General features: G+C 39.6%; 1 protein-coding gene across 1 annotated transcript; it reads right to left on the bottom strand.

The window, feature by feature from the left end:
* Positions 1–584: 584 nt before the first annotated feature.
* On the bottom strand, positions 585–27,955 carry LOC127013124 (interleukin-1 receptor type 1-like). Its single transcript, XM_050891786.1, has 13 exons — positions 27,914–27,955; positions 26,649–26,730; positions 23,720–23,989; positions 22,549–22,615; positions 20,613–20,844; positions 18,343–18,532; positions 17,103–17,277; positions 15,825–15,890; positions 11,695–11,815; positions 8,514–8,659; positions 6,747–6,890; positions 5,528–5,692; positions 585–4,032 (listed from the first exon to the last, which is right to left on the bottom strand). The coding sequence occupies exons 4-13, from the start codon at positions 22,607–22,609 to the stop codon at positions 3,656–3,658; spliced, it is 1,677 nt and encodes a 558-aa protein (XP_050747743.1). The 5' UTR covers positions 22,610–22,615; positions 23,720–23,989; positions 26,649–26,730; positions 27,914–27,955; the 3' UTR covers positions 585–3,655.

Genomic DNA, 27,955 nt, shown 5'->3' on the forward strand with positions numbered 1-27,955 from the left:
AACCCTATGCTAAGCACATTAGCCCCTCTGAAATCAACATGAGGTCTTGTGCGAGACCAGCCCCTGCAGCCCCACTGCCAAGGCTCTGGCTTTCCTGGAGCAGATTAGAGAGCCAGGGCCTGCCCAAGGAGACAAGCAGAGAAGGCTGCCTCTCCGCTACTGCTGAGAAGCCCTTCACATTTTCTCCATTTGAGGTCTCCTGCATTTCCCCCAGCTCTTGAGGAGCTGCAGCAGAAGGTTGCTCAGTGGGGCACTGCTAGGGGCCGTGCTGGTCCCAGAGAGCAAGGCAGCAGCCTTGGGGCTGCTCTAGCTTCCCCTTACTGCAAGGAGAGTACACGGCAGACCAGAGCCAAGCTCACAGCTCCTGTTTGCCGAGGCAGGGCGAAGTGGTTAGTGCTCATGTTGTGCCAAGACCAGATTAACACAATGGTTAATGAGACCCTTTCCCCCCCCCGCCCCCTATTCAGCAGCCCAAATGAAGATCTAATATAGCAGTCTTGTTTAAGACACTTCAGGACTGCTGCTTGCCGTTGTTCATTCTCAGCATGCTTTAGTGGAGGACTGAGGAAAAAAAACAGCAGTGCTGTAAGAAAAAAATATGTAGTGCCTTTATTGAATTAAAAAATGGACCTGTCTTCAAAGTGCCTTTACATAACACACATGAAAACTTTAGCATCATTTGTATAAATATATCAAAAGGAACAAATTTCTTTAAAAAACAGTATTTTGGCTCAGTAAAGTAACTTTCCTATCCCTAAAGGTAGGGATAACAAGTAGCAGTTTTTCATTCAATCTATTCCAGTCAGCAAAAATAATTCAGGAGGCCCAAGGTCACTGGAACTCTGTTGGCTGGCCTGCATACTGCGAGCTGTCAAGGTGGAAGCATAAAGTCAGTATTATAGTCCTCAGAGTACAAATACCTTACTTCCAGTGTCTAGTCTTCACATTTGATATAGGGATCTTCTTACAGAAGAGTTCTGTGACCAAACCATACAGCTTCTGTCCTACTAAATTCTTCTATCGATGTGAACCGTAACAATTAGCCTTGCTCAGATGGATCTCAGTAACTTTAGATGGATCTCAAGGCTCTTCTACCCTACAACAGGCTATCACTGAACACACACCATATTTAAAAGCAGACTGTGTGCAACAGCTAAGTGAATGTGGCACATCATGACCAGAACTGATCCTCCCTTGACACTTCTGTCTTGACTAAAACACAGAATGAGAACAGAATATATGCATGTGCATTGGTCTATACATACATGACATCCATCAATAAAAACTCCAGTACCAAGACAGTTTGAAACAGTCGGACATTTCAAATGCACTTTTTTCCCTCCTATCCTGAAATGAAGAGATTCTTATTCCACTCCGGCCAAACACACACTCAACTCACAAAGCTCAGAAGGCACTGTGTCTCAGAAGCAGAGTTTCAAGTTTCCAGCATACACTGAGGTAACTAAAGCACTTTAGCTGGGAGAAGAACTTATTTCCACTGGTTTTGTCAATTATCAGGCAGAACACGAGGGTCACACCATCCCACATTCACTGGGCAGTTCTTCCATGGGATGGCACCTCACACTGTCGGTTTTGTCTGGTTGAGGATGGAGGCATAAGATAAATGCTTGAGCCATGATAGAAGAAAAAGCCAACGCTGCAGCGTCAAAATGAGTAGATGAAATCTGAAGGATGCAGAACATGAGTTTTTTCAGATGAAAAAGTGGAGATATCAAAGGACCAACTCAAAGGGAAAATTTCTGCCTAATGCTGTATTAGCAACAGCCTTCAAGGACAGCTTGGAAAGTGATGGAGTTTGACACAATAGTAGGTTGCTTGTTCCAAGATAAGGGAGCTGCGTGGGAAAAGATAGCCTGGAGTCTGAATGACAGGAGAGCAAAAGGTGCTGCAGGAGAGAAGCTGATAGGACACACACAGGAATTCAGAGCTGCAAGCAGCAGTTAAAGGCAGCAACAGTCAAATCCTGAAGCTTCCATATACAACTAGATCTCATAACTTAAAAACGTAACTTTCAAGGACAGACTGAAAAGCACAGGCAATTTGGCTCTCACATCTCCTGCTCCTATAAAATTCATAGCTATAAAAATAGCATTAAACAGATTTGATAATTTTTTTAAATCAATTCCCTCCCCCGAAAAAAGAATTGATCATTACAAACTACATCACTGCCTACAAACAAGTCAAATATAACTTCAGGGTTAACAATTGTGGCATACAGAATATTGTTTAAAAAAAAAAAAAAAAGGAAAGAGAAAGGATTCAACATGTACAGTAAGTTTTAACAACTTCCTTTCCCAAACAGCTGTTTGGAAGCTGTGACTCCAGCCTCAGCCAAAGTCAGTACAGTCACCTCAGATTCCTTACATCATCAGGGCAGAGGGAGAGAGGAAAGTAAGCAGCTGCAGGGGGTAACACAGGGCATCTCTCTCTCTCTCACTTTAAGGAGCACTGGGCAACAATGCTATTTTAGCTCTATTTTCTAAACACATCTGGAGCCAAAAAGCATGGTCCCACCACCCCTCCTCTTCTCCCGTTGCACTCTGAACCCTCTGGGAACCAGATAAACTCACTAGTCTGGGAGAATACTATCCCAAGGAAAAGAACGATTTCTGCCACATTAGTCTGTTCAGCCAGCTTCAGCTTTCAGAGCTGACAAATGCTTGAGCCAGCACCCTGGCTTGGAACAGGAGGGAAGATCTGCTCTCCCTCAGCAACAGCGACCCACGAGAAATGGGTGCCCTGAAGCCCCTTGATCTGGTCCTTAAGGCAAGGCGGATGAAGCCAACCATCCTGTACTCCCCATGAGAGAGTCTATGTCATTAGCTAATTGTTCCACTTGGGTAAAATAAGAACAAAAATACTAAGTCACTTAACTGGGGGGGCGGGGAGGAGCGGAATCCTCTGGAGATTAATTTTTTGACTCCATACAACATTACAATGGTATTTTTACGATGTCTGCAAGGGCCAAGTGACTAAAAATGGTACAGTTCTTTAAAATGTAAAAAAAGATCAGGGAAGAGTATTTATGCTTTGTCAGGTTCACTAGTACTTTTGGGGGGCTGGGATTGTCTCTTACCTTTTCTCTTGGACGATAACACATTAATGCAGTAACAGAGGGATTTATCTTTCAGCAAACTGAACAAGGTAAATAATGAACTTGTAACAAAGAAAAGTTTCGTGTCATTTCATTAAAAAGATTGAAATAAAAACATTTACTGGCATCAACCATGCCCATTACATAATATCACAATTATAATTAATATAATTCCCTTCATATTCAACCTTTAATTGCAAAAAACAAGTTTTCTGGTTTTTTGATAGTTTTTTTTTTCCCCCTTCCATTTTTAATACCAAAAGAATTCCACCAAATCACAGTGCAATTCTTGCAAAAGGCCTCATGTACTTCCTATGTGGTTTCCATGTCATCACTGTGCTACTGACAACATTTCAAGGTGTCCTGTTGATCTGGCCAGAAGAAAAAATGATTCACATCTGCAGATGAAGTTGTAGTACCTTCAATCCAGAAAACTTGGATAAGATTGTCTGCACAAAACAGATACGTGAGACTTTCAATCAATCCATCACCAACTATGTGAACTGAATTAGTCATTAAGTGTCATTTTTCTTTTGCTATTTAGGGAGAATTAAAGTCTTTTGGTAACAAATGCAATCCTAATGAAGATCCATTTTTTCTGGATGGCATGTGGTAGCGCACTTTCTTCCAGAATCTGGTACTTGCCGAGTGAGACCTTTCCGAGAAGTCCCCTTTCCATCGGATAGCCCCGTGCTTTTGCTTAATATATTTGATGGATTCTGGCATGGTTGCATAATCTTGTATTTTTTCAAGTTCAATGAGAATTACTTTAATGCCATCTTGGATAAGAGCATTATACATGGCTAGCTGCTTTTCAGACACATCTTCTAGAATACTGTAACAGGAGGGTTCTGGTACTAAAACAATTATCACTCTTCTACTTTGACGGATTTTTTCATCAGCAATGCTGATCACAGCTGTAGAGAAAAAGGTTGTCCAAAATTAAGGCTGTATATTTCTATTTTTTGTTACTAACATGTTGCAGCTGGTTCGTTCACTGATATTTGAGCCAACACACTTTACCTCACAAATAGGGACAGGATAAGAGCATGGGAGCAGTTACATTGAGTTAGCCAACAAGTAGAGATTTGGACAATGCAACACAATCTGACCCCATCAGACTGCATGTCTACTTTCTTGTTTTGCATAAACAGGGAAGAGCTACCAACTATCTACTACTTATCTCGCTAATGCCATTTTATTACCATCATAGGTGCAATTGCAAAAAAACAAGTTCCAAAATCATAGGCCTAGATAAAACTACGATCTTTTTGCCTAAACAGTTTGTTCTGATATGCTTAACTGTTTTTTGCTACATATAAGTGGAAGAGAAAGCAAAGAATCCTCCCTTCAATGGCATTCCAGACAATTAATTCTAAAACAGCAAAATATGGTAAATACCACAAAAAACCATATGAGTTAACCCTAAGAACAGACTATTGCTTTTTCTCAAGCTGGAAAAATAAAGCAGCACTTTAGATTCTACTTCTCAGGGAACCCTTCCTTCTCAAACCACTACCAAAAGCCTTCAGATGTAAAAAAGGGATCCACGAACCACCTCATGTAGGTTTGTTCACACCCGTTTGTTTTGTTTTTTTTTAAAACAAAACCTTCTATTTAAGGCCTACTCCGCAAATTTATTCAATCTAAGTATTGTCTTTTTAAAGTCATAAGACCAGGAAGGATTCAGAAGACTTTCATCATTTTACCTCACATAAGTAGTCAGTGGGACAGACTTAGAATTTTCAGTGTCAGATGCTAGAAATGCAAATTTGATGCGCATACACACACAGAGGAAACCTCCACAAGGATTTTAAAGCCTTGCAAGGAAGGCAATGCTTTGTAAGAACTTTCACTAGGGGCAAGTAGTCTTTGATAGCTGATCGTTCCTGATAACTTAGTGTTGCTTTGTATTCTTTTTTTTCCACCTGCACTGTCTAAGCATCCGTTATACCCTTTATTACATCCCGCTGGTTTGACAGCAATTCTCAGAGCAAATAAAAATGAAACAGTAGAGAGGTCGTGCTGTCAAATGGCACCTCAAAGCAACAGGCTCTTTTCCCACCACTCACGGGACCTACTTCTCCATGTCTCCTGCCATTAGTTATCATTCACAACCACAATTTCAACTCCTCTTCCCCTCAGCATCCTTCCATCTCCAGATGTCTAGGCTAGCCAGACGCTGAAAAAACCTAGAAGAGCTAAATAATGACAAGGGAAAGGCTGAGATCAGACTTCATGGGAGCACCCAGTGCTGCATTTCTCATTCTCCATCAGAAAGAATAAGAAAATCATAACTCATTTGATGGTGAGAGATATTTAGAATCACATCTGATTGACTGCCTGTTTCTGAGTTCTATTTGCAGCTGCCAATGAGAAAACTCGAGTGCAATTTGTCTTCAGATAGCTTACCTGCTCCTGGTAAATCATCCCTCCCAAATATGAAGAGGTTATATCCACACTGTCTCTCTAAGACCTCTGGCAGTATCTTCAGAGCAAAAATATCTGATGAATATAAGCAGCTCTCTCTGTTCTTTGGATACAGAACGTAAGCATCATAGATCTTCCCATCTGAAACTAAAGAGTGAGCAATAGGAGTAATATAAAAATGGATTCTAAAGACACAAAAGCAAGCAAGCAAACAAAAAATCTCTAAACTCTTTTTTCCCCACTTAAATCATTGCTTTAGGTCCTAATCCTGCTATTATTTAAGCATGTATAATTATACCAATCCTGAAATATTTGCAGAATCAGGCCTTCTAGAATTCAGTATGCTGGATCTGAATAGGCAAAAGAGATCTGCAAAATTACGTAGGTTTGAATCTTCTTTTTTGAACTCTAAATAAAAAAATGTTATCACTGAATTATGTGGAAAATAGCAGTTCCAGTAGTACAACTGAACACTTAAAATTCCAGCTGCCACATAACTCATAGGTCATTTTTGTAACCTGGAGTTTCAAAACACAGCAACCACTTAGACATGAAAACAAAAAGTATTTGGCAAATTTCCAGGTCTGAATTGTATTAGATATTTTCGAACAAACTTTTCAGAAAGACCAAATTTAAAAGACTGCAAAGAAATCTAACAGAACCTCAATACCTCTAGAAGATATTTTCTGTTTCTCTAGCCATGTACCTCCTCTCAGATGTTGGGAAATGACCCGTACTTCAGCATACTCTCACAGACAGCACCCCTATCAACATTTTTCTGAACGCCAGGAATTTACAGAAAGTAAAATAATCAGAAGTGCCTTCAAATAGAAAACAAAAGAAAGTGAAATTTGTCCTGGTTCGTCTATGGAAAATAAAAAACACCCAACAATTCCACTGTATTACTCCTTTCTGTAAGAACAGTAATTAAAAGAAATCTGAACAACTGCTGTCAGAACAGCATTCAAACCACTGAAGTGGGTCTTCAGGGAAAGGAATGATAGTAGTGGATTCCTGCAAAGTTGCTGATTTTTCCCCTGTAGATGCTTTTGTTATCTGAACTAATTCTAAACATCCTAAAAACATGTTATCCTTCCAAAAATCCCAAGGAAGACCAATCACACTCCATGAGGTTAACTCATTGCTTTGCAAGGGAAGGCAGAGGCTCATTACAACACACAGCAATGTTACACAAACGTACCTTTTTTACCCAGGAAAGGACGGCAGGAGTCCCGATACCAAAGCACAATATCAATTTTGAAGATCTTGTAGATAAAGAGAGTAAAAAATACTAAAAATACCAAAGAAACTCCTCCTCCAATTAAGTAACCCTGAATGTTCTGAGCTGCAGTAGAGTGGAATGAGAGAAAACAAACAAACAAAATGCAGTTATACACTAGAACCAAAGAAAGACAAAAGAGATGTTTAAAATTGTTTAGTCATTAAAACATTTTTTTTTTTTTAAAAAAAGGAATGAATGAATAGGACTGAAAGTTTTTCATGTGTGCTTTCTGCAAATACTGTTATTTGACAAGTCTACTTTTATCTTTCAGAGAAAAGATACTTTAGCAATGTGACAAATGAGGCTACTCTTCAGCTGAAACACCAAAATATTGACATATATCCAGTGCAGCAGTGGAGCGAGAATTCTTGTACGAAATTTTATCAGTCAGAAAGCAAGAAATTCAGAAGTGGGGAAGCGATTTCCTGACCATGCTATTCTCCCCAGACCAACCAGCTTTCCATTGTCTCTAGCCTCTTCGAAGATCTGTCATTGAACCTACTAATTTGTTGTCCTTAATAGATTTGTTGTCCTTAATAGATTTGTTGTCCTTAAAACAAACACCCTCTACAAACTGCATTTTTTTAGTTCATGCATATTAAAATATTTCTGAGGTTAAATCCTACCCTGACAATCTTTATGAAGAATGTATAGTTATGTAACAAGCTAGAACTCAGATCCACTTTCAGTCAATTATTTGTTTACAACGTGGCCAGTTAAAGGTAAGTTTGAGAATAACATTTGTCAAAGGATTGGCTCATAGTTGACAAAGCCAGCTCAATACAAGCACAATAGACCAGAGCTATTGTAGCTAAATTAAAAAAAATGGGCACTCATAATATCTGGTGATTTGCTTTTCTGTGTATCTATTTTTAAATAAAAAGAATTAATTTATTCAGCCTTGCATTTGAGTTTTTAAAGCTCACTTTACCTTTAAGTTCATTTACTAAAATGAAAATTTCACGCTAGCCAGCAATAGGTCAAACTTATCCTTGTCTCTGAGCACAAGACTGGGGTCTCCAACAAGTGGCAGGATCCTCCCAATCAACATGCATGAGCCTATTTAGAAGGTGATAACACAGCACATGCATCAGTAATGGAAAGTCCATAACCTTTCCAAGCAATCTATTTCACTTCTTCACTATCATCACTGTTAGAGTTTCTCCTACTATATAAACAGATTTTCTTTTTTCTTTCTCCTGGCAATCTGAGCCCATTATTTGTTACTGAAGGATAGGACAACCAGGTCCACGTATACATTCATGTCCTTTTGACAGTCTGTTCCACACTTAGTTATGTCTTCCCCCCAGCTCTTTTAGAGACTTGGCCTTTTTCACTGCTCTTCTACACACATGATCTCCCCTGATCCACATGCTTCTTTAAGTACAAGTGTGTAAAATGAAGCACAGTATTCCACTGAGGTCTCATACTTGCTTCAAATAAATTGGAGTCTTTCATTAATGTTTCCTAAAACACTGAATGAGAGAAGACAAAGCAAATTAAAAGTCTTATTTTCTTTAATTTTTCTAAGAATACAACAAAAAACTCACAAAGAAAGGTATTGAGCTGCATTGCCCACTTTGCACAACAGTACATCACGCAGTTTTAGCTCTCAGTAGGGTGTTGTCAAACTAACTGAGAAGGAAGCATCAATGATCACCGTTTTATCAAGATGAGATCTCTTACCTGGGCGTTCCAATTTGATGTAGGCTGTAAATTGTTGAGAACCATATATGAAGTGACAGAAAAATTTATGAGCATAATCCTTTACTTTCACTTTTGAAATGTTAAATTTTGTTCCAGATACAGCAAGTCCATGAGGCATCCCCTCTCTGTCATTAAAAAAGGGTAAAAAGGAAACATTTATACAGAAATTGAAATATCAGTGCTTAACATGGGATAGATTCATCTATCCACAAATACAACAACATTCTTTTTTTACCTCTATAAATGTAAGAAGCCAGTGAAGCACAGTATACATCACCCCTGTAACAAACAGCTTCATGACCAGAGGTGACTTGGCATTTTTCATACACATTGGGTTGTTGAGGTTTTTTTGCTGGGTGGGACAGAGCGCACCACTAGCAGTTTTGCAGATGATACAAAACTCAGAGGGATGGCTGATACACCAGAGGGTCATGCTACCATCCAGAGGAACCTTGACAGGCTAGAGAAATGGGCTGACAGGAACCTCATTAAGTTCAAAGCAAAAGGCAAATCCTGCACCTGAGGAGGAATAACCAGTCCCCAGGCATCCTGGACTGCATTAAGAACAGCACTGTCAGCAGGTTGAGGGAGATGATCCTTCCCCTCTACTCAGCACTGGTGAGGTCACACCTGGAGTAGTGGGGCCAGTTCTGGGCTCCCCAGTACAAGAGATGTATGGATTTACTGGAGCAAGTCCAGTGCAGGGCCATGAAAATGATTAAGGGAGTGGAGCATGTGTCACACAGGAGAGCAGGGACTGTTCAGCCTGGAGAAGAGAAGGCTCGGGGGCAGGGGGTGAGGGGTGGATCTTATCAATGTGTGTAAATACTGTGAGGGAGTGAGAAGAGGGAGCCAGGCTCCTTTCAGCAGTGCCCACTGACAGGACAAGAGGCAGTGAGTACAAATTGAAACACCTTCCCATCTGAAATTCCTTCTGAACACTTTTTTACTGTCAGGGTGGTCAAACACTGGAACAGGTTTCCCAGAGAAGTTGTGAAGTCTCCACCTGTGGAGGTATGCAAAACCCAACTGGACACAGCCCTGAGCAACCTGCTCTATCTGAGCAACCTGCTCTATCTGACCTCGCTTAAGCAGGGGGGTTGGACTAGACAATCTCAAGAGGTCCCTTCCAACCTAAATGATTCTGTGAATGAAAGATTATTCAAACCAGTAATAACTAGTAATAAAAGTGTCAAGAGAAAAACCATCTACCAGGATTCTTTACACTGATGATGAAGCAGAAACCTCTCTAAATACACTAACAGACTCCCCAAGCCCACAGTGTCCACAGTCAATGGTGCCGACCAACTTAGGAAATAACGATGAACAAAATTCACAAAAGCTGGGTGACCCTGGTGTCAAATGACAAACAAACATGGTGATACTGCCTTTATGTCTGATATCTATTGCCACAAGAGGCTTGGAGATATAATATGCTATCCTGCTAAATACCATCCTGCTTTAAGGTAGATTTACAAGTATAAGGCGGGAGGGGCCACAGTAGGAAGATACCTACAAACTGGCATCCTACTCTATATACCAAAGTGATGTCACCTTATGTACTCAAGGAGGAAAACTTGCAGAACATCCTGAAGGACCAGTTTTTATTACATATATCATTGCCAGCAACTTCTGTCATGGGATGCCAATACAAGCCTCATCATTTTGCAACACGTGCAGATTTGTTCAAGTCAATTTTAACTTTCCTCCCAGCAGAGGAAAGAGTTACCTCCTAGGTGTAAGCCCTCAAGTCCATAATGTTGACCATGCCTACAGTGTGCTTTGCTACTAGCAAATGCTCCACAAATTTAATTGCTGAGACATTGCTACTATTTTTTTAAATAAAACATTATTATTGCAATTACGTTCATTTCTCTGATACTGGATAACTTACTTTCAACTATTAATCCTAATTAGAACTTGCACAGGATGTATTTTGCATATCTCCATCTCTGGCATGGGAAAATTATCAGGCAGGGTAGTGATTAGAAATGCAGATCACTTCCAAGCAAGCCAAAAAGCAATTCTCTGTTAAGATTTAAGTTAAATATATTAAATGCTTTTCAGGAAGATGTGTTTAATAGCAGCACTGAGTTGGCTTCAGAAGAAGCTGCAGTTATTATAACTTTAAACATAAGACACATGTGCAGCTCTGTGTAGCTAACTAGTGAAGCTGAGAAACTTCACGCCCTAAAGAATAATGGACTTAGCTGTGCTTTAGAGACCATAAGCTGGGGACCTAATATTTATAGGCAAACAACCAAGTATACAGATCTATAACGAAAGTAATAATTCCCCCTAAAGGAATTTGGGGACAAAGTAGAACTAAGATTCCTTCTGGAGGCCAGGTAAAGACAAATGAAAAAGATCATTTTAAAAGCAGTCTGCAACCTAACTCTCTAGCCATACTTTGCACTGATGATGGCACTTGGTGGGACAGCAATGCTTCTGCATGAGTGTGAACTGATCAGCTGAGATTTTTTTCTTTCTTTCTTCTTTGCACTACATTTTAAGGGTTATATTTAACAGCAGTGATTGATACAATGAGAAAGAAAACAGCACATCCACACTCTGCTACAGCATAGACCAGTCACTGAGTAACAAAGGTCCTGCTCTCTTGAAAGAATTGCTGGTTTTATCAGCTTAATTTGTGTTTAATTTTCCTGAACATAAAAAAACCCTAAATGTCCTGCAACAAGAGCTTCTGTTTTGTGTTCTTGAGGATTAGCAGCTGTGTCTCTACTTAGAAAAGGACCAACTTCACAAATAAAAATAAGTTGGGTGATCTTTCGTTTTGGAACAATCTATCCTTCCCATATTAGTGATAGAAGGCAGGCTTTAATCTATTAGCAAAAAGGATTATGTAAGAACAAATGCATAAATAAGCCTTACAAAATTGTATGTTTCACAACAGCATTATAAAAACCTACATATGATTGCTTCATTACATTTGTATCAGATACATCAGTATTTATAATAATTTATTTTTTTTTTAAACCAAGCAATAAGAATATAATGTACTTGATGCAGACCTCTAATCAGTCTTTCAATGACTACTGACATTTGACTAGTAGTCAACTTTATGGTGAATTCACTGCAAATTACTGCAGATTACTTCACCTACAAATGCACTTACAATTGAATGTATAAGGATACTTACTCATAAAACTGTTCCCTGTAGGTGCTATCAAAGCTATCAACATCCTCATCATTAACTTGCCAGAATGGAATCAAGCCATTTATGCCACTTGATATATTACATTCCATAACTACATGAGAGCCTACAAAAAACATTTAAATACGGCAATTGAAGGTCTTGTAACAGAAGCAGGATCAAGTGATTGAGGAACAGCTGGGAAAAGGAGGGACATCGAAAAACCCACTTACCTTATGAAAAGCAGAGTCCTTAAAACTCATCCATTTGTAATCCACACTTGGGTGTCTCTGATCTGGATATAAATTCCACCCTAAATGTAGATGTCTAAATGTTCACGTCTACATGTAAGCTAGATGTCTAAGCTATAACAGAGTCCAGCTCTGCTGAAGTCCACTCACATTAAAGTAGACACCTGGACCTTATCAACTGAATGGCTCTCCAGACTCCACTGACTCCACTGAAAGACCTCCAGGGCTCAAATCAGTTGCATGTACACAGTATGGTGACATCTGAGATGCTCTCCAGCATCCAAGGCAACCGTATAGAGCTGGCAGATAGGACCCCAGATCTTCAAGAAACCTGCACTGCTAGAGGAGCCAGACCACCCAAAACAGCACTAGACATCTATGTGTAGGCAACTGAATTGAGCCCCCATTGATAATAGTAGGAATTAAAGACCCTAGCTCATATGCAGATACTTATATGTAGACAACTACACCCTGGAGCTGAATCCCATTCTTAGTGACCATGCACATCTTTACTCCAGATCAGAGTCTTTTGGCCAACACTGTGCACTGGGATGGTTTCTGAATACTCTCACGCTCTGCTCCCAGAGCAAGCTCACCCGTCATTCGGCTCCTTTGCCACCAAGAGTCCAAATCTTACAGAATGCCTCAGTATTAAGAAAGTAAGGCAAGCTGCAGAATATATTTATTGCCGACGTACCTCAGAGAACTCCATTTACAGAAAGGTAAGCAGCTTTCTTGGAGTCCTCTCCTTCTGTATTTTACCCATGGAAGCTATGATTTGACAGGAGAAGGTGGGCTCTCAGTTCACCTATGTAACGATCTCAGTGTTTAATTTCCTAGAACCTCATCAGATCTAGATGCTTCCACCAAGGGATAGTCTCTATCAAAAGTATGGAATAAACCTTTAGCTCACATGCAAAGCAGTTACTTGAACAAAAGTTCACCTAGAAATCACAGATGCTCCCCAGTCTCTTCCCTCATGTCCTTCCACCACAAAAATGATTTTTTCTAAAGATGTGGTTTAGTGCATTGCACAGCAATTCGAAAGGAAGAAAACCCCTCAAGTGTTCCATACCCTCCATTTCCATACATTCATGAATGCACTGTTAAGTTGCTACACAACCTTCTCCTGCCATTTCTCATTCAAAAAGCACACAGGTTTTCCAGGTTCATGCACGTGTTTCCAGGTTCTGCCCCAGAGTCAAGCATTTAATAGGAGCAAAGACTATTTTTTTTTCCAGCATCCCATTAAAGGTACCAGACAGAGAATATTACTTTTGAATGACACTGCCTTTTTAAAAATAAAAACAAAAACAAAACAAACAAACAAACAAACAAAAAACAAAAAAACAACCACCAGAAAAACACACACAAAAAACTTCACCAACTTCCTTTAAAAGGCCGCCCTCTAGTAGGGAATTGTCTGTAGTTGTTCAGTAGCCGCAACAAACCCACTTTGTGGGCAAAGGCTTTGTGTCTCCTTTTAGTCTCACGTGTGACTGCTTTCCTAATGTCTGCAAGGCAATCAAGGTTTGTTCACCTTAGCTGGTCTAAGGCATCCAATAATACATCAGCAACTTTTAATTAATGCAGTGTCCAAGCCATAACAAATATGGACCAAATGCTATTCTAAAATGAGTCTAAACAAGTTGTCCCATAACACATCTTAATATAGGCTGAAAGTCACAGGCAGCCCCTAGACTAATAATTGCTCAATTCTCCATTTTCTTGGCAAGTACTATAAAGGATTAAGAAAATCCTAAAGGATGTCTTCAGTAAATTAAAGAGCCTTTTAAGGGCCTATGCAGATCAGACTTCTGAGTAGAAGCTGCATTGGTAAGAATTTTTCTGAATTAAATGGGAAGTCATAACTAATTACCAGTCAGAACTGCAGATGAGATTTACATGATATTTTAATGGGTGGGAGATGCAGTACAGGGAAGCCCCACCATTAATATTACTTCATTTCTTCCACAGTTTCAATTACAAAGGAAAAGGAAAGTTTTCACACATAAAGGTTAGGGTTGTGTGAGGTAAAAAAATGACTGTTGAAAGTCTCTCTATTTCAATCTAAGATCTGGTGAACAAATTCCCTTATTAGTGGAACAGCACAAATAAAAGCTTTTCAAGCATGTAATTGTAATGAAGCTAGAGAAGATGTAATTACCAGAAAAGAAGAGGCTGCTGAGCCACTTCAGAGTATTTCCAACAGAATTAAATAACCATCTGAAGACTACAGGACTTGAAGTCTATAAAATAATACTGTTTGGATCAGATCCTCAATATTCCCACTGTTTAAAACAAAGCCTTCAGGACTTTGGAGGAACATAATTTCTATTAAAGCTCACTCATTATTCTGGTCAAAATCTACTGATCCTCACCAGAACCTGGCAACTTCAGAATGAGATATCCTTCACAAGCTGCTGAGGTCAAAAAGAAAGGAAAAAAAACCCAACCAACCCAAAACCTAAAACAACTGCAACAAAAAACAACCACAAACAAACAAACAAAACCACAAAACCCACCAGTATTTCAGTGCTGTTCAGTTTAATACCATATACTCAAAGTTAGAATTCGGGCCAGACAAAATGATTCATGTGATGTGAAAAGAAGCATGAAGCCTCAACATGAGATACACAGTATTTACAAGCTCAATGTCAGAAAAAGCAGCAGCAAAAGTAGCTGTGTTATGTGGGACTACCATCGGTGTGACGTACATAAGAATAGTCCACAGTGCTCTAGCCTCAGCTCCCATATGGTGCCAGAGCCCCAACGCAACCTTTCCTCAGAGCTTCTCTAGTGATCTAATTGGTAATAATCCTTCCTCAAAAGATTACAAGACAGCTTAGATCCTGTACTAGGAAATTCTAGTAAATAGCCAATCACACTTCTCCAAAATCAGTTAATGCCCTTCTTAATCAAATACTTTGTTTGAAACAGTTCCCCTTGGTGCAAAATGAGAAAAAAAAATTACAGTTCAAGCAGCTCCAAAACTCATTCTTCTGGACTACATCAGTATCACACAACTCTGTCCAATATATGGTGCAATCTAAACAGGTATAGGTTTGCTTAGGAAAAGACTTGCATACCATATACTTGGCCCATAGAATCACAGAATAATTGAGGTTGGAAGGGACTTTGGGACGTCTCTAGTCCAATTTCCTGCTCAAAGCAGGGCCAACTCTGAGGTCAGACCAGGCTGCCCAGAGCTTTATCCAGTCAGGTTCCCAAACCTCCAAGGACGGAGACGGCACAACTTCTCTGGGCAGCCTCCTGTCCTGCCTGGCTGTCCTCACTGGGAAGAAGTCATTCCTTATATCTAGAATCTCTTATTTAAGAGATTTCCAAGGTAAACAATGCCTAGGATATCCATCAACTAGCAGCTCACTCTTTCACAAAAGATCAGTATCTGCAACCTTGTAATACCCTAGAAGGAGGAATAAAATCCAGGTTGTGGAGAGAGAAGGGAGACAAGAAACATACAGGAGGAGGAAAAACTACTGAACTGGTCAACTGGTAACCATCCTAACATGTTACATATATGTAACCATATTTCCACAGATACTGAGGATATGTCAAGACATAGACACTAAGAAGTGGTACAAAGGACAGATGGCAATAATAATAATAAAAAAAAAAATAAATAAATGCATCCCACCCAACACTGCTGGTCAAGAGACTCCAATCTTAGGCACACAGTTATTCCCCCCGTAAATTACTTGCGGGAATCATGTTCTATCATCTGTCTTCCAGATATCCTCAATCCATGTGCCTATCTCCCAGTCTTGCTGAAGTCAGTGGAACAGTTCACATGTTATTTCAGAAAGACCAGGAGCTTATTTGTTTTACTGAATGTTAATGACTTCTTAAATAGTCACTACTTACCAAGTTCTACTTCAATTGTATTGTTCTTCGGATAAATAAACTCTGGTCTCATCTGCAGTGGTCCTTCTAACAGAAACAAAGAGAAAAATAAAATCTTCAGGCAAGAAGAGTTCCACAACTTACTGTAACTGATAGTTTTACAATGGTTTTGTTTTACTGTTTGGTACTATTGTAGTGTCATACTTACTACCAGTTTCAAATTTACAACAGAAAATATCTCATAAGATTTGCTGTACTCTATCCAAATTATTCTATTTTAGCTTCCAAGTTAACAAGAGGCTTTCGCTTACCTTAAAAATACTTAAAAAAAAAAAAAATCTCAAATTTACTGGCAGTTGATATAAAAGTAATACAAAACCAGAAAACAAAAACAAAACCAAAAAACACAATTAACTTTGTCAGAGAGATGGATAAGGAAGAGAAAGAGGGATTGTATCAACACCTAGATCAGGTGAATATCTGTTTAAGTAAAAGAGTGAACAAGCACACACTTAAACTAGGCTGGAATTGTATCATTCTGCACAATGTATGGACTCGCTGCTAACAACCCACTGTTCTTGTATCACCTACCTAAAGTCAGAATTTCGATTTAATCTAAAAAGATGGACACTCTACCTCCAGCCAACTTTTCTGATAGAACTACTATCACGGTACTGGTCAGTGCATCAGCAACGCTGCCTACAAAGATGCAATCACAATGATCACAGCAATAAATGACAGTACTGGGAGAGTGAGAGAGCCAGTTCTGAGTCCCGTGTGCAGAAAAGCACAACCAAGTGCCAACAGCAAGCCAATCCTTTCCAGAGGAAGATTTATTAACTTTATAGTATTTATACAGCTTGTCACATCTCCTTTCCCATCAACTGAGATTCTAGTGAACTTTGCAAGCAAGTTCACCAACAGGGCCACAAGCTGGTGTTTTGCTGTAATGATCTCAGCAAAAATTCTTTTTTTTTTTTTTAATTTAATTCAATGGTGCATTATTTGTTTTAGCAAAAACAACCCCCCCACACCCCAGTAACCCCTGCTGCCTTCTAATTCTCATTCCCAACCCTGCATTTCTCTTTTCCCCATGACAATTCTTCCTGAGAAGCAATGCTCAAGGGTAGCAACATGCATTATTGTATTTTAATTTTACGTTCAGGAAAAAATTAATTAAAGAAGATACGCAACTCTAATTTCACAGAGCTGAAAAGCACCATGCCAAATAGCTTACGCCTGCATATAAATATTTACAGCAGAGCCAAAAAGAGAAGAGAATAACCTCAATGCACTCACCTTTAACCTCTAGACTCATGGTTCGTGAAACATTATATTGTTTTCCCATATATGTGTATACCATACGGCATGTGTAGTTTCCTCTGTCTTGTACAGTTACGTTGTGAATCAAGACAGCATTTTCACCCTCTGCCAAAAGAAGTCGCTTGTCTTCAAGAAATCCAGGCTTACACTCCTAAATATATCAAAAGTACCTGTGATTTAAGGGAACTAATAATCTGATAATTAAATAAGTTACTGAACTCTATTGATTATTAAAATACTTGCCAAATACTGATTTTTTTGAAAGCCACGATGTGGGTTCTTATCCAAGCATCACTATGCTCTAACATGAAGCCTGATGACATCTTGCTGCATTTGCACTTTTTAAAAATCACTGCAGCCAATCCTTTAAGTTTTCAAATGCTGTGGTTTAGTTCACTGCCTTCGTTTAATAGCTCGACAGTTATCTATCTCGAGTGTAATAAAAGTTATTACGCATGTAGCAGAGTTTATGAGAATACATGCCTGCACTCCTACTTCACTGAGATGAATGAGAGCTGCTGTAGCAGTACCTCGTGCTGTTGGGTGTATTACCATTCCTGTGGCAATGCAAATACAGTGAAAAACTTCCTTCTCTTCTCTGACCTATAAGGAGTGTAGAATCACTTCACCTCAAAAGAAGATGTATAGGTGCAGCACCAAGATTATTTTACACGTACAGGCCCATGTAGCTACTTTAATACCAGCATCAGAATTGAGAGTTGAACTACTTTAGAATTTTACCTTAACGCGGATGAAATACATGTTTCTAAGCTTGCATAGTCTACAAAGTATTTTGGCAGAATCAGAGCAAGAGGCATAAGAACACCACACCATGATCAACAGATAGGACAAGCCTAATATTCTGCGAAACTGAAATAATTATGCAGAGCCTTGTATTTAAGGAAACATTAAGTTTTTAAACTTATTATCTACATAAAATAATTGAAAGATAAACTAGATTTTCACAAATCAACAAACCAAAACACGTTTTTGACTCTGAAAAAACTTGCAGTCCAAAAATGGACAACTGTTTTTTTAAAATATGCCTCCCATACCTCATTACACCTCCCCAATAGTGTAGCAAGACAGACGCCTTACTCAAACTGTAGAGGAAATAAACCTTCCCCTCCAAAAGCTGCTTTTCACAGTTACTTCATAACACATTTTAAACAGAATATTTCATATCTTGTATATCTGAAATACACGTGCACAATACCTTATACCAGTGTACTTCAGGCTGACTATTGTCTTCATCTTTAAAATGTTCTAGATCAGGGCATATAATCTTTCCAGTATTTGTGCTCCTCACTTTTTGTTCAAACTTCATTTTTCCATTAAAACACAAACCGTTATCGTTCTTAAAAACTGTTAAATGTATAGTTTTTTGGTTAGAGTGGTTAAGGCTCCTGTAATTAGAACAGCAGACAAATCAGGTCATTAACAACAAGGCTCTTTGTTTCCAGCAAGTCAGGGAGTTTACAGAGAGGGACTTCAGCATCTCCACCAGCCTTGCCTCTAACACCCCTGCTGCAGCCCCCCCAGCTCTTAAACACCATCCTCAGCTCCTCACCCCCTGTTCCAGACCGAGAGATGGGAATAAGCTCTGATTTTGTGTTGTGAGCAGAAGCAGGGTCTGCTCTGGAAGCACCAGAGGGGATGCCAGGACTTCTCAGAGCTGACACTCTACGGAGCCCCCAGCACCAACCCAGCCTTGCCATTTTCAGTGCTACTTTTGCCAACACACAGTACTGCAGCATAACCCAAAACATATCTGCACTGGAACACCCTCGGTGCCAAATGAACAGGAGAAGATAGGTTCATCTCAGCGTTCCTTGGAGGGACGTATCAAGAAAAACAGGCTGTAACTCTTAGCAGAAGAGAGACAGGCCTTTTGAATAACACATACATCAAGGTGCAATATCAATGTGAAACCACTTCACACCAAGAGCTCACAAGAACCTGTGGTACAGTAGCTCTGCAGAGGAGAGATGGCACTAGAAACCAGAAGCCTATGCCAGAAGTAAAGGAATACTCTCTATTAATTCATTGCTCAACTCTTCACTTCTCAATGCTATGCTAAGGGAGAAGTTTCCAGAAGAGTGAACTGCATGTTTTGACAGTCCTGGCTTCAACTTCTATATACTGCACCTTGACAAGCTCTGTAATTACGGTTTAAGTGACTGATGCGCAAAATGTAGCCTACAGTTAACACAACTGAACTTTAGCAAGTTTTTTGTCCTGCTGACACTATGCAAGCCAGGGATGTGAGGTGCCCACGGGAACACGTCTCATAGCTAGAGTAACTAGAAACATAGCAGGAAAGACTAAATTAAAATTATTTAACTGGTTAGCTTTGAAAGGATTACATTTCTTCTGACTTCCAATTTTAGCTTCATTATTGACTCTGGAGCAGGAAGGTACACAGGCCTGCGACCTGTGCCTACACTGGAAGTTTTTGCTGATCACTGTTACTACATTCATAACCCAAACCCCTTCAGCATAACTGACGTACTGTATGCACACCAGTACACATAACTACACACCACTAAAACAAATTTTGGGTCACCCAAAAAGCCCGCATTGGCTGTTCTCAGTGTGCTGTGGCAGGACCATGAGGAAAAGCACAATTTCTGTGTGCCTTCCCAAAATTAATCTCCTGTTCAGCACACAGTGAATTTCAGCCATTATAATTAAGATCTGACCACCTGAAGTGGTGAAGTCCAGTGCACTAATCTGAGCTGTAAATATGGCAAGAGCTTTAAAGTACTGAAGAGGTGAAAAGAACCTATTCCTTTTTTCTTCTTCTCTGTGCACCCAGATATTTTGAGCAGTACTGGGGAAAGATTACTTTCACTGTCTCTAAAGCTGTCTAGCACATTGCTTTGCTCTTCATGTGCATTCTCATTTTTGACCAATAACATTTGGTAATGTTTTAAAATAAAACATAAGAATGGTTTTCTGCCTTTTAATTTGTAAATTTCTAAAAGGATTCCCAAAAAGTTGCTAAGCTCTCCAGAAAGTCTGTATGTGGTTATACTGCATAACATGCAGAGTTTGCTCTTCTTAGACCCTTCTTCCATTTAACCATGTCCAATGAAGAAAGCAAAATGTTCTGATCTGTCAGTATCAAACAGCAATCGGAACACAGGAAAAGCTGAAGTAGTTAAGACTTTTCCCTGTGATCTTACACTTCATCCAAAACAAACAAACAAACCAAAACAAACAAACAACCCACACAGACCATTGTTAATATTATCATGCTTTAAGATACAGAGTCTTCTGTATGACCCACTTTTGCAATGCTACATATGTGGAAGAAAAGAAAAAAAAGGCAGCACAGAAACAAAAGCATGGTGAAAACAGTGCTTTTAACTGTTCTAAGCTCGCTACCTAAAAAAAAAAATTCTGTACACTCAAGCTCCACAAAATATATTATCACACTTGTAAGCATTAGCAAGCCAGTTGTTTCCCTCCTCCCTTCCTTACCTTACATCACATTCATAAAGTCCAGAATCTTCCAGCGTTGCAGGAATAAACCAAAGCAAGCCCTCTCGCTGATGGATCCTGGCGTCTCTCTCTGTGGTTACTGGTGTAGCACTACCATTTTTATACCACGTCAGATTGTAATCAGAGTGAAGCACTGGCAATGTAATTATTGGGCAACTAATAGCTGTAGGCTCTCCAACAAGCACAAAGTAATCACAAATAATGCATTCTTCTATTTAAAAAAATAAGAAAAAAATTAGCAATGCTTTTAATCTGTATACTTTTATGTTTTAGAAGTGTTAATATCCATTCCAAGTTACACAGAATTAGAAAGTAAACTTTCTGTAACAATTTACCATTAAAACATTGCAAGGCTACCATTTTTTGTTTGTTTAGCACCTTCTGCTTGAGGATCTAAAACACACATTTTACAAAGCTTAAGCCACAACTTCCCTCTATTAAGGCAGTCAGCAACAAGTACGTGTAAGTCCAATAGCCTCAGTGCAAACCACGGTATAAGAAGATACGTGGGATTCACCAGGCAACACAAGCTTCACAACTCACTTGCCATGTCCCGGTTATTTGAGCATGTTAGTACATTTGCAGAATTACCAGATTCTTAATGTAGATACTATCTATGAAAAGCATGGTGCAAATAGTAGCAATGCAGAGCTCCTCACAGTACTCTGGCCATTATGACTGTGGGGCCAAAAACAAATTGGGGGGGGGGGGGGGGGGGGGCGGGAAGATTGTTTTTGACCTGAAGCACAAGACAGTATGGAATGAGATCAAGATCTCAACACATCAAAGAAGTCTGTGAACCAACATGTCATAATACAAAGAAAATTTGGAGAGGCGTAGTATTTAGATTAAGAAGTCTTGACTATAATGTATTATTTCCTTACTGCATTTGCAATTTCTGTCATCTTTATCCAGAAGGCCCCTTAAATTATGAACATTATTCTGAACATCACATAAGAGGCGAGCATAAACAGAATTCTTATAATTATGGCTGTGTAACAGGTTGACAAGACATAACCATGCAGCCTAGCAAGCAGTTTTTTAAACATCAGCCAAAAAAATACCAGAGAAAGAAGGACAGATACTGCAAGAAGTCATCATGATCCCAAATCTGCAAGTGAAAACTACTTGGAGAATACCAGTTTAGCACAAACAGAGCAGGCCATTTGGCTATAAAGCAGATTTTTAAAGCTTCCAAACTTTTGCATACATGCGCAACACTGAATTCCTATCAAACTGCAAAACATCTGACTGAACTGATTTTGCAGTCATTCAGCAAGATTTGTATAAATACAAAGCTAATGTATTCAATTTCAAAATAAAAAAGTCTTCAGTAATCTTTCCAGTCCTACCACCTTCCTATCACCTAATTTAAAGATTTCCAAGTAGGTTCCTATGGAGCTTAAACTAATTCAGAGACATTAATATTAGACTGCTTATGCCAAGAGCAGCAAGACAAGCATTATTGATTTATGTAGTCCTAAACTTTACTGAAAAATTAAATCTACCATTAAAAATACTACTAATTAATTGTAAAGGAAACTGAGCCCTACTGCTTTCAGGACTAGAGCTACAGCATGTCTCTTAAAGAAGGCATTCAACAACTAACTTTAAGTCAAGGAAGCCAATCTCTTTGCACTTTCTTCACAGGAATCAGGGAGAGCCCAATGAAAGCCTCAGTACCCTAAATTTATGTGGCTAGATTTAAAAATATTTACGTCAATTTGTCCATTCCATCCCCAGTGCAACTTCAATCCAAGAAGAGGCATTCAGGATATCTTCAATATGCTGAAGCAAAAACAAACCCCAAATCCACTATTTGCTCCCAGTAACTCTTTTCTACTAAATACACACAACTCGTCTCTTGCAGGTTTTCTTTTTTAAAATGGTAACTTCAACAACGTATTTAACTTACCAGCACTGAACAGAGGTATCAGTAGAATGAGACGACCAATGAGCGAAAATGTAGATGTCATCTTCTGCTGCAAAGAAGAATTTTTTTCTGTTAGTGTGGTAAGAGTGTTCAAGCTGCACTGTCCTCTGCACCCTGCATTACTCCTTAAAAAAAATCAGGAGAAGCATTAGTCATCTTGGGGAGGGAAAAAATGGGTTTGGTAATTTAGCCCCAGCCTTTGAAGATTTCATCTACAGCAACTGTTGGCCTCCACAGAAGGCTGCTCAGTTTTCAGCTTTCTTCTGGAATTTTTCCAAATTTCTACTGGAATCACTCTTGCATAAAGAGTAATTTTCTTTTGCCAGCATAGTTAAGCCAAAAAAACCCAACCAACCCTCTAGCAGAGACAAGTTATGCTAGGATACAGTGATTTAAACTATACTGTATAATTTAGAAACCAAGCTTGATTAAGCTACTCCTCTTTTCACATGCTTACGAGAGACACAATCACAGAGATGTATGAGGTTTTGTTCTTTGAACTGTTCTTGCACAGTTGAGGCAGCACTGCTTTTAAGAGCAGATAAACTTGTAGTTCTCTGCAGGAGGACAAGCACACTGTAACTCCGGTGTGATCTGGCACTTAAATTGGCATCTAAAGTCAAACGTGTGGAAACCGCAGCTAATATGAATTGCTGTGGTCAGACACCAAACAAAGTGTTGAAGAATTGTAGTTTCACTTCACACCTCAGGTCTTCTTTGTAGCTTTCTCCAACAAAGACATGACTGAACAGACACCCACTGCCCTCATGGCCCGCAAGTCGCTTCCATGAAACCTTTGTACCTTAACCAAGGTCTGCTATCCTCTCAGATTTGCCTGCTTTTCCTTGGCAAGATGGCATCAGAGCCCTTCCCAAGCCTTCTACTGTGAGCCAGCTGGCAAACATTTAACCCCTTTCCTTTCTGACAGCTCCTTATAGGTTAAGGTCTGCGTTTAGCTGTCTTGCCTTTCCTCAGTTCCTGACTATTTTGCACACTGCTGCCTCTCACTCTAAAGCAATCTGGTTTCCCACACAGCAGTCCATTGCAAAACATTCATTGCACAGGTCCCAGTTAATATTTGCCTTCTACCCAGTTAGAAATGTCTGGAAGAAGAGATGGTATTCCCTGAAAAACACACATGGCCTTGACTTACTTTTATATCCAATGTAGTTCACTTTAGTGACAAATAAGCCACACCAGCTCCTTCTTTTGAAACATTTCATACGCAGAAGTGTTGGGGTAGTAGGGAGGGACACACAGAGCAGAGCTCAACACTTCAATGTAACAGCCTCCAAGTATGTACTTCTTTTGGACAGTTTATCTGACAAAGCACTCATATCATAGTCTTTATTTAGTTGCCTTGTATGTGGTTTTCCTGTAACTTGCCAGTGAGCTGATCATCATTCTTGGAGTTTCAGTTTACCTGTAAAGAGTGGAGAAGGGGAAAAAAGGCTTTTACAAAACACATCATTTGGACAGCAGCATACACATACAAAACCAAATTTCCTACAGACATCCTAAATGTAAAAGCAAGAGCATCCCTCTGCCTACACTAGAGAGATGACTTAAAACAAAAGAGCAACAACAAAACTTGCAGTAAAGACTGACCAAGAATTCTAGCAAAGACCTTTGGAAATTGAAGTTTCTGTCAAAAACAAGATAACATTACGCAGGTGTCAAGCAAGCAACAAAACCAGACGTAAGTAGCCACTTCGTAAGACAGATTTAACCACTGAAAGGAAACAAAGAATACTTAAATTTAGGGCAAGATAAGAATAACTAAGCAATCCAACAGGTTAAGCTTTACATTTTGCACCCATTACTGGTCTCCAGTACCAAGGGTGGATGTCTTTCTAATATTGTATGCTAAAGCTCAACTTTTTTAAAGTTCTATTCTTTCAAAATTCACACACACACACCTTTCACATATTGCAGCGGTAAAGCTTAAAAACTCCGGAAAGAAGGGAAGAAGCCTCTAGCTTTTGTAGTTGCAATACCTCACAGTATACGGAGCATTTCTATTCTGGTCAGTACGGTTTCAAGTGACCACACAAGGTTTTTACACCTTTTCTTAAGCAGAATATACAGAGAAACACTACCCAAAATCCACAAATGTGAAACAGCAACCTTTGTTTAAAAAGCAGATGTTTGTTCACATACCTAACAACTTTAGCCTTGTAGTGCCTTCTATCCCAGTCTCAGCAACAAGAAATGCCCCTGTGATACAACCACAGAAGCTCAAAAATCTCACTTATGTAGAGAGAATGGCAATTTCACTGATGACACTGCCTACATACTTAGTTTGGAAAACGTTTCAGCTCAAAGCTTGCTGGGCTCAAAGCAAAAACATACGTGAAGTCTTTTAAGAAATAAGGAAAAAAAAAACCCAAACAAACAACAAACAAAACCCCACACCACCAACCAATCATTTTTTGTGGTTCAAGCTACTAAAAAAGAAGAGGTTTGGTTTCCAAGTTACTTTCCCAATATTTATCTTCCCATAGTCAAAATACAACTTACTACTGCTTCTTCAAATTTCTAAAATTACCATCTTGAAAACAGAAATAGAAAACATGTGGACCGAATTTAAGATACTGACATTTTGTTCTTTGCAGGATGTCTATCTTCACAGAACTTGCCCTTTTACTTGCCTTAGGCACACTGCCAACTTTAAATGCCATAAGAACAGGTTTAGAGACATATTGGGTCCCTACGTCTGCACGCAGCGGAATTAGCAAACTTGTCCTTCAGGAAGCTGTGCAAAGCACAAACCTGTATCTTTGTTTTCCAAATTTTCTGTCTCCAATTCTTAAAAGATTTTACTTGTAAATAATTTATAAATACATGGACACGACAGATCCTTGCAAAGGCCAACACAATGACAAAATGCTCAAGACAGTAGCATAAAAGCATCTAAGCCCCTCGATTGCATATCAGCACGTCACTGTTAATTTAAGTGACTTTCAATATTGATCCCTGTCTATAGGGACTCACGACAGCAAGGGCAACCAACAGATCCTTAGCCTTTGAGCCATAGAGAAGAACACAGAAATCGTGGTTCAAAGGCAACTCATTATCATCTCTGCAAACAACACGATAGCATAGAGGTATAAAGTGCCCCAATTTAGTGGCATACCTATATGAAAGAACTGCATTAACTTTTTAAGTAAAACTTTAATACAGTTTAATTAAAATGGGGGGGAGGGGAGTGGGTGTGGAGAACCAAACCCATGTGTGGCCACTTGCTCCAAAGTGCAACCACCAAGACAAGATTCAACCCACCACAACAATTCATACGGCTCACACCTTGCTACTTGTTGTGCTTGCTCCTGTCAACAGGCATAAGCTGTTAAGCTGCCTACCAGGGTTAAACCACGACAGCAAAGCAAGATAAAATTTCTAATGGACTATACCTTGTTTCCAGTCTATCACTTTCCTGAGGTCCCAACTTTCCTGTCTGACATGCTCAATATATAAACAAAATGCAGCTGATCATTTTACAGGGGCACGCATGAACGCTGAGTCACACAAGACGATGCACAAGCACCCTCTGGAAGTGGATCTGGTTATCCGCTGTGGTATTCTGACACTGAAGTGATGACCTCAAAGTTTAGTCCTTAAATGCCTCCTTTCTGGATAATCCTGCAAGTTGCAGGACTACAGAAAAGCCATACCTTTAAGGAAAACCCATTATCCAAGACATTCTGTTGAAGCTACACCAAAATGAAGTCACAGAAATCAAAGAAGAATATTCACAAAGAAGCCTGCAATAGTTAAATCTTTATAAGCTAAATTCCAGTTCAACTGTGAGACAAAGTATTAACCGTTCTAAATCTGAACAAAGTGTTTGTTACAGGTACTGCCTCAACTTTCACCAAAGCACAGGAGGAGGGGGAAAGGAGAAAAAAAAAAGATGGATATCTGTAGCTCTACATAACTGGCCACCACCGGTTGATGCTAGCACAGTGAAGAGCTACCTATCCACCCACTTCGACCTCATGTCAAACTGGAGGCAACGAGAGCAGCCAAACCACCTTGAAAGGAGCGATCTTATCAGTATTCAAATCAACCGAAAACAGTACCTCCTTTCAGCATCAAGTGGAGGGAGCTCATTTCGCAGTCAGCGCTTTGAAGACTTTTCTATGTCATTTCAACTCCTGATACCTGTTAATATAAAGTAATGTGGACTTTAATGAGGAATATTTCTTATTTCAGTCCAAAGTAAGTTATTACTTTTCCACAAACATTTTCAAAGTACAGTTAAGAGGCGTTTAAAAGGACCAGAAGGGCTCATGCAGATAAAACTGTATGTATAGAAAATACAGCAATGCAAAGTATTAAAAAATTAATGTATTACTCTTGGTGGGGAGGGAGGAAATCCATAACATCGTTTACAAAAGAAAAGTAATGGGTATTTATTTCTCATTTAAGGATTAATTTAAAATATCTGAATTAAGGATCCTGCATTATAAAACAATTTTTGTGCAAGTTTTATGCCAATTTCTCAGCTTTTACAGCACTCCAATTTCGCAACCTATATGAAAGGCAAGTGTGTTCATTTAGCAACTCCAACTCGTTTTTTGAGAATCCAAGCAAATACAAATGGTCCAAGTCAAACAAGCATGCAGTTCCCGAACTTATGGAGAAGAAAAACAGAACACATCCAGCATTTTGCTCGAGTCCCTGATGAAAACTCTCCAAACTTAAGAGCTGCTGCTGGAAACAAACTGGAACCTTGATTCAGCTCAGTAGCTTTTAATGGGTCGCTCGCTCCTACCAAGCTGTGGCTCCGCAGGCCGCTGCCAAGCACCGTCTCGGTTGCGACCAGCACAGGTCCGGGACTGTCAGACCAGCTGCTCGCTAGGTGTGATACTGGTATTTCTACAGGCATCTCTTTCACCCAAAGCCTTGCTCTTGTCGTCATGCGAACAGTTAAAAAAGAGCCCCTGTTTGATCGCGATTATGCAATAAATAGTTTCTGTAGTGTTTTACCGGGTCAAGAAGATTTATGCCAAGCTTTATCCTGCTTCCTGTTACAAGTACTTTAAAAAATGTGGTAGCGTTCAGCACTCCTACAGTCTTCATTTTTATACCGTACTTCCTACCTGGGTTTGTATAACGCGACATGCAACGAGGAAGCAGACACAAACGCAAAATAAGAAGTGAGTTCCAAGGAAGCTATCTGGTGCCATAAAAGCTGGAAAACCCGCAGCCACACGCCGAGGTGGCGGGATCGTGCAAACACACCGCGCATCAAAACAAACGGGGGCAAAACGCGCCTGAAATCTAGCAGGAACCGAGGGGCTGGGGTTTGGTTTTCTTGGAAACCACCGGCACCGCAGCCTACCTGCCGAGGAGCTGATCCCCGCCTTCGCCGCAACCCGCGGAC

Source organism: Gymnogyps californianus, chromosome 1 (assembly GCF_018139145.2).
Source record: "Gymnogyps californianus isolate 813 chromosome 1, ASM1813914v2, whole genome shotgun sequence".
In the NCBI taxonomy this organism is placed as follows: domain Eukaryota; kingdom Metazoa; phylum Chordata; class Aves; order Accipitriformes; family Cathartidae; genus Gymnogyps; species Gymnogyps californianus.

What these genes read in the sequence shown, in the direction of transcription:
- LOC127013124 (XM_050891786.1), bottom strand. Translation starts at nt 22,609, where the DNA reads ATGACATCTACATTTTCGCTCATTGGTCGTCTCATTCTACTGATACCT. An exon ending in CATGAGTCTAGAGGTTAAAG is followed by an intron (nt 15,891 to 17,102) that starts GTGAGTGCATTG and finishes TGTTTCTGTTAG; the next exon opens with AAGGACCACTGCAGATGAGA. An exon ending in TACAATTGAAGTAGAACTTG is followed by an intron (nt 11,816 to 15,824) that starts GTAAGTAGTGAC and finishes TGTTTTTTGTAG; the next exon opens with GCTCTCATGTAGTTATGGAA.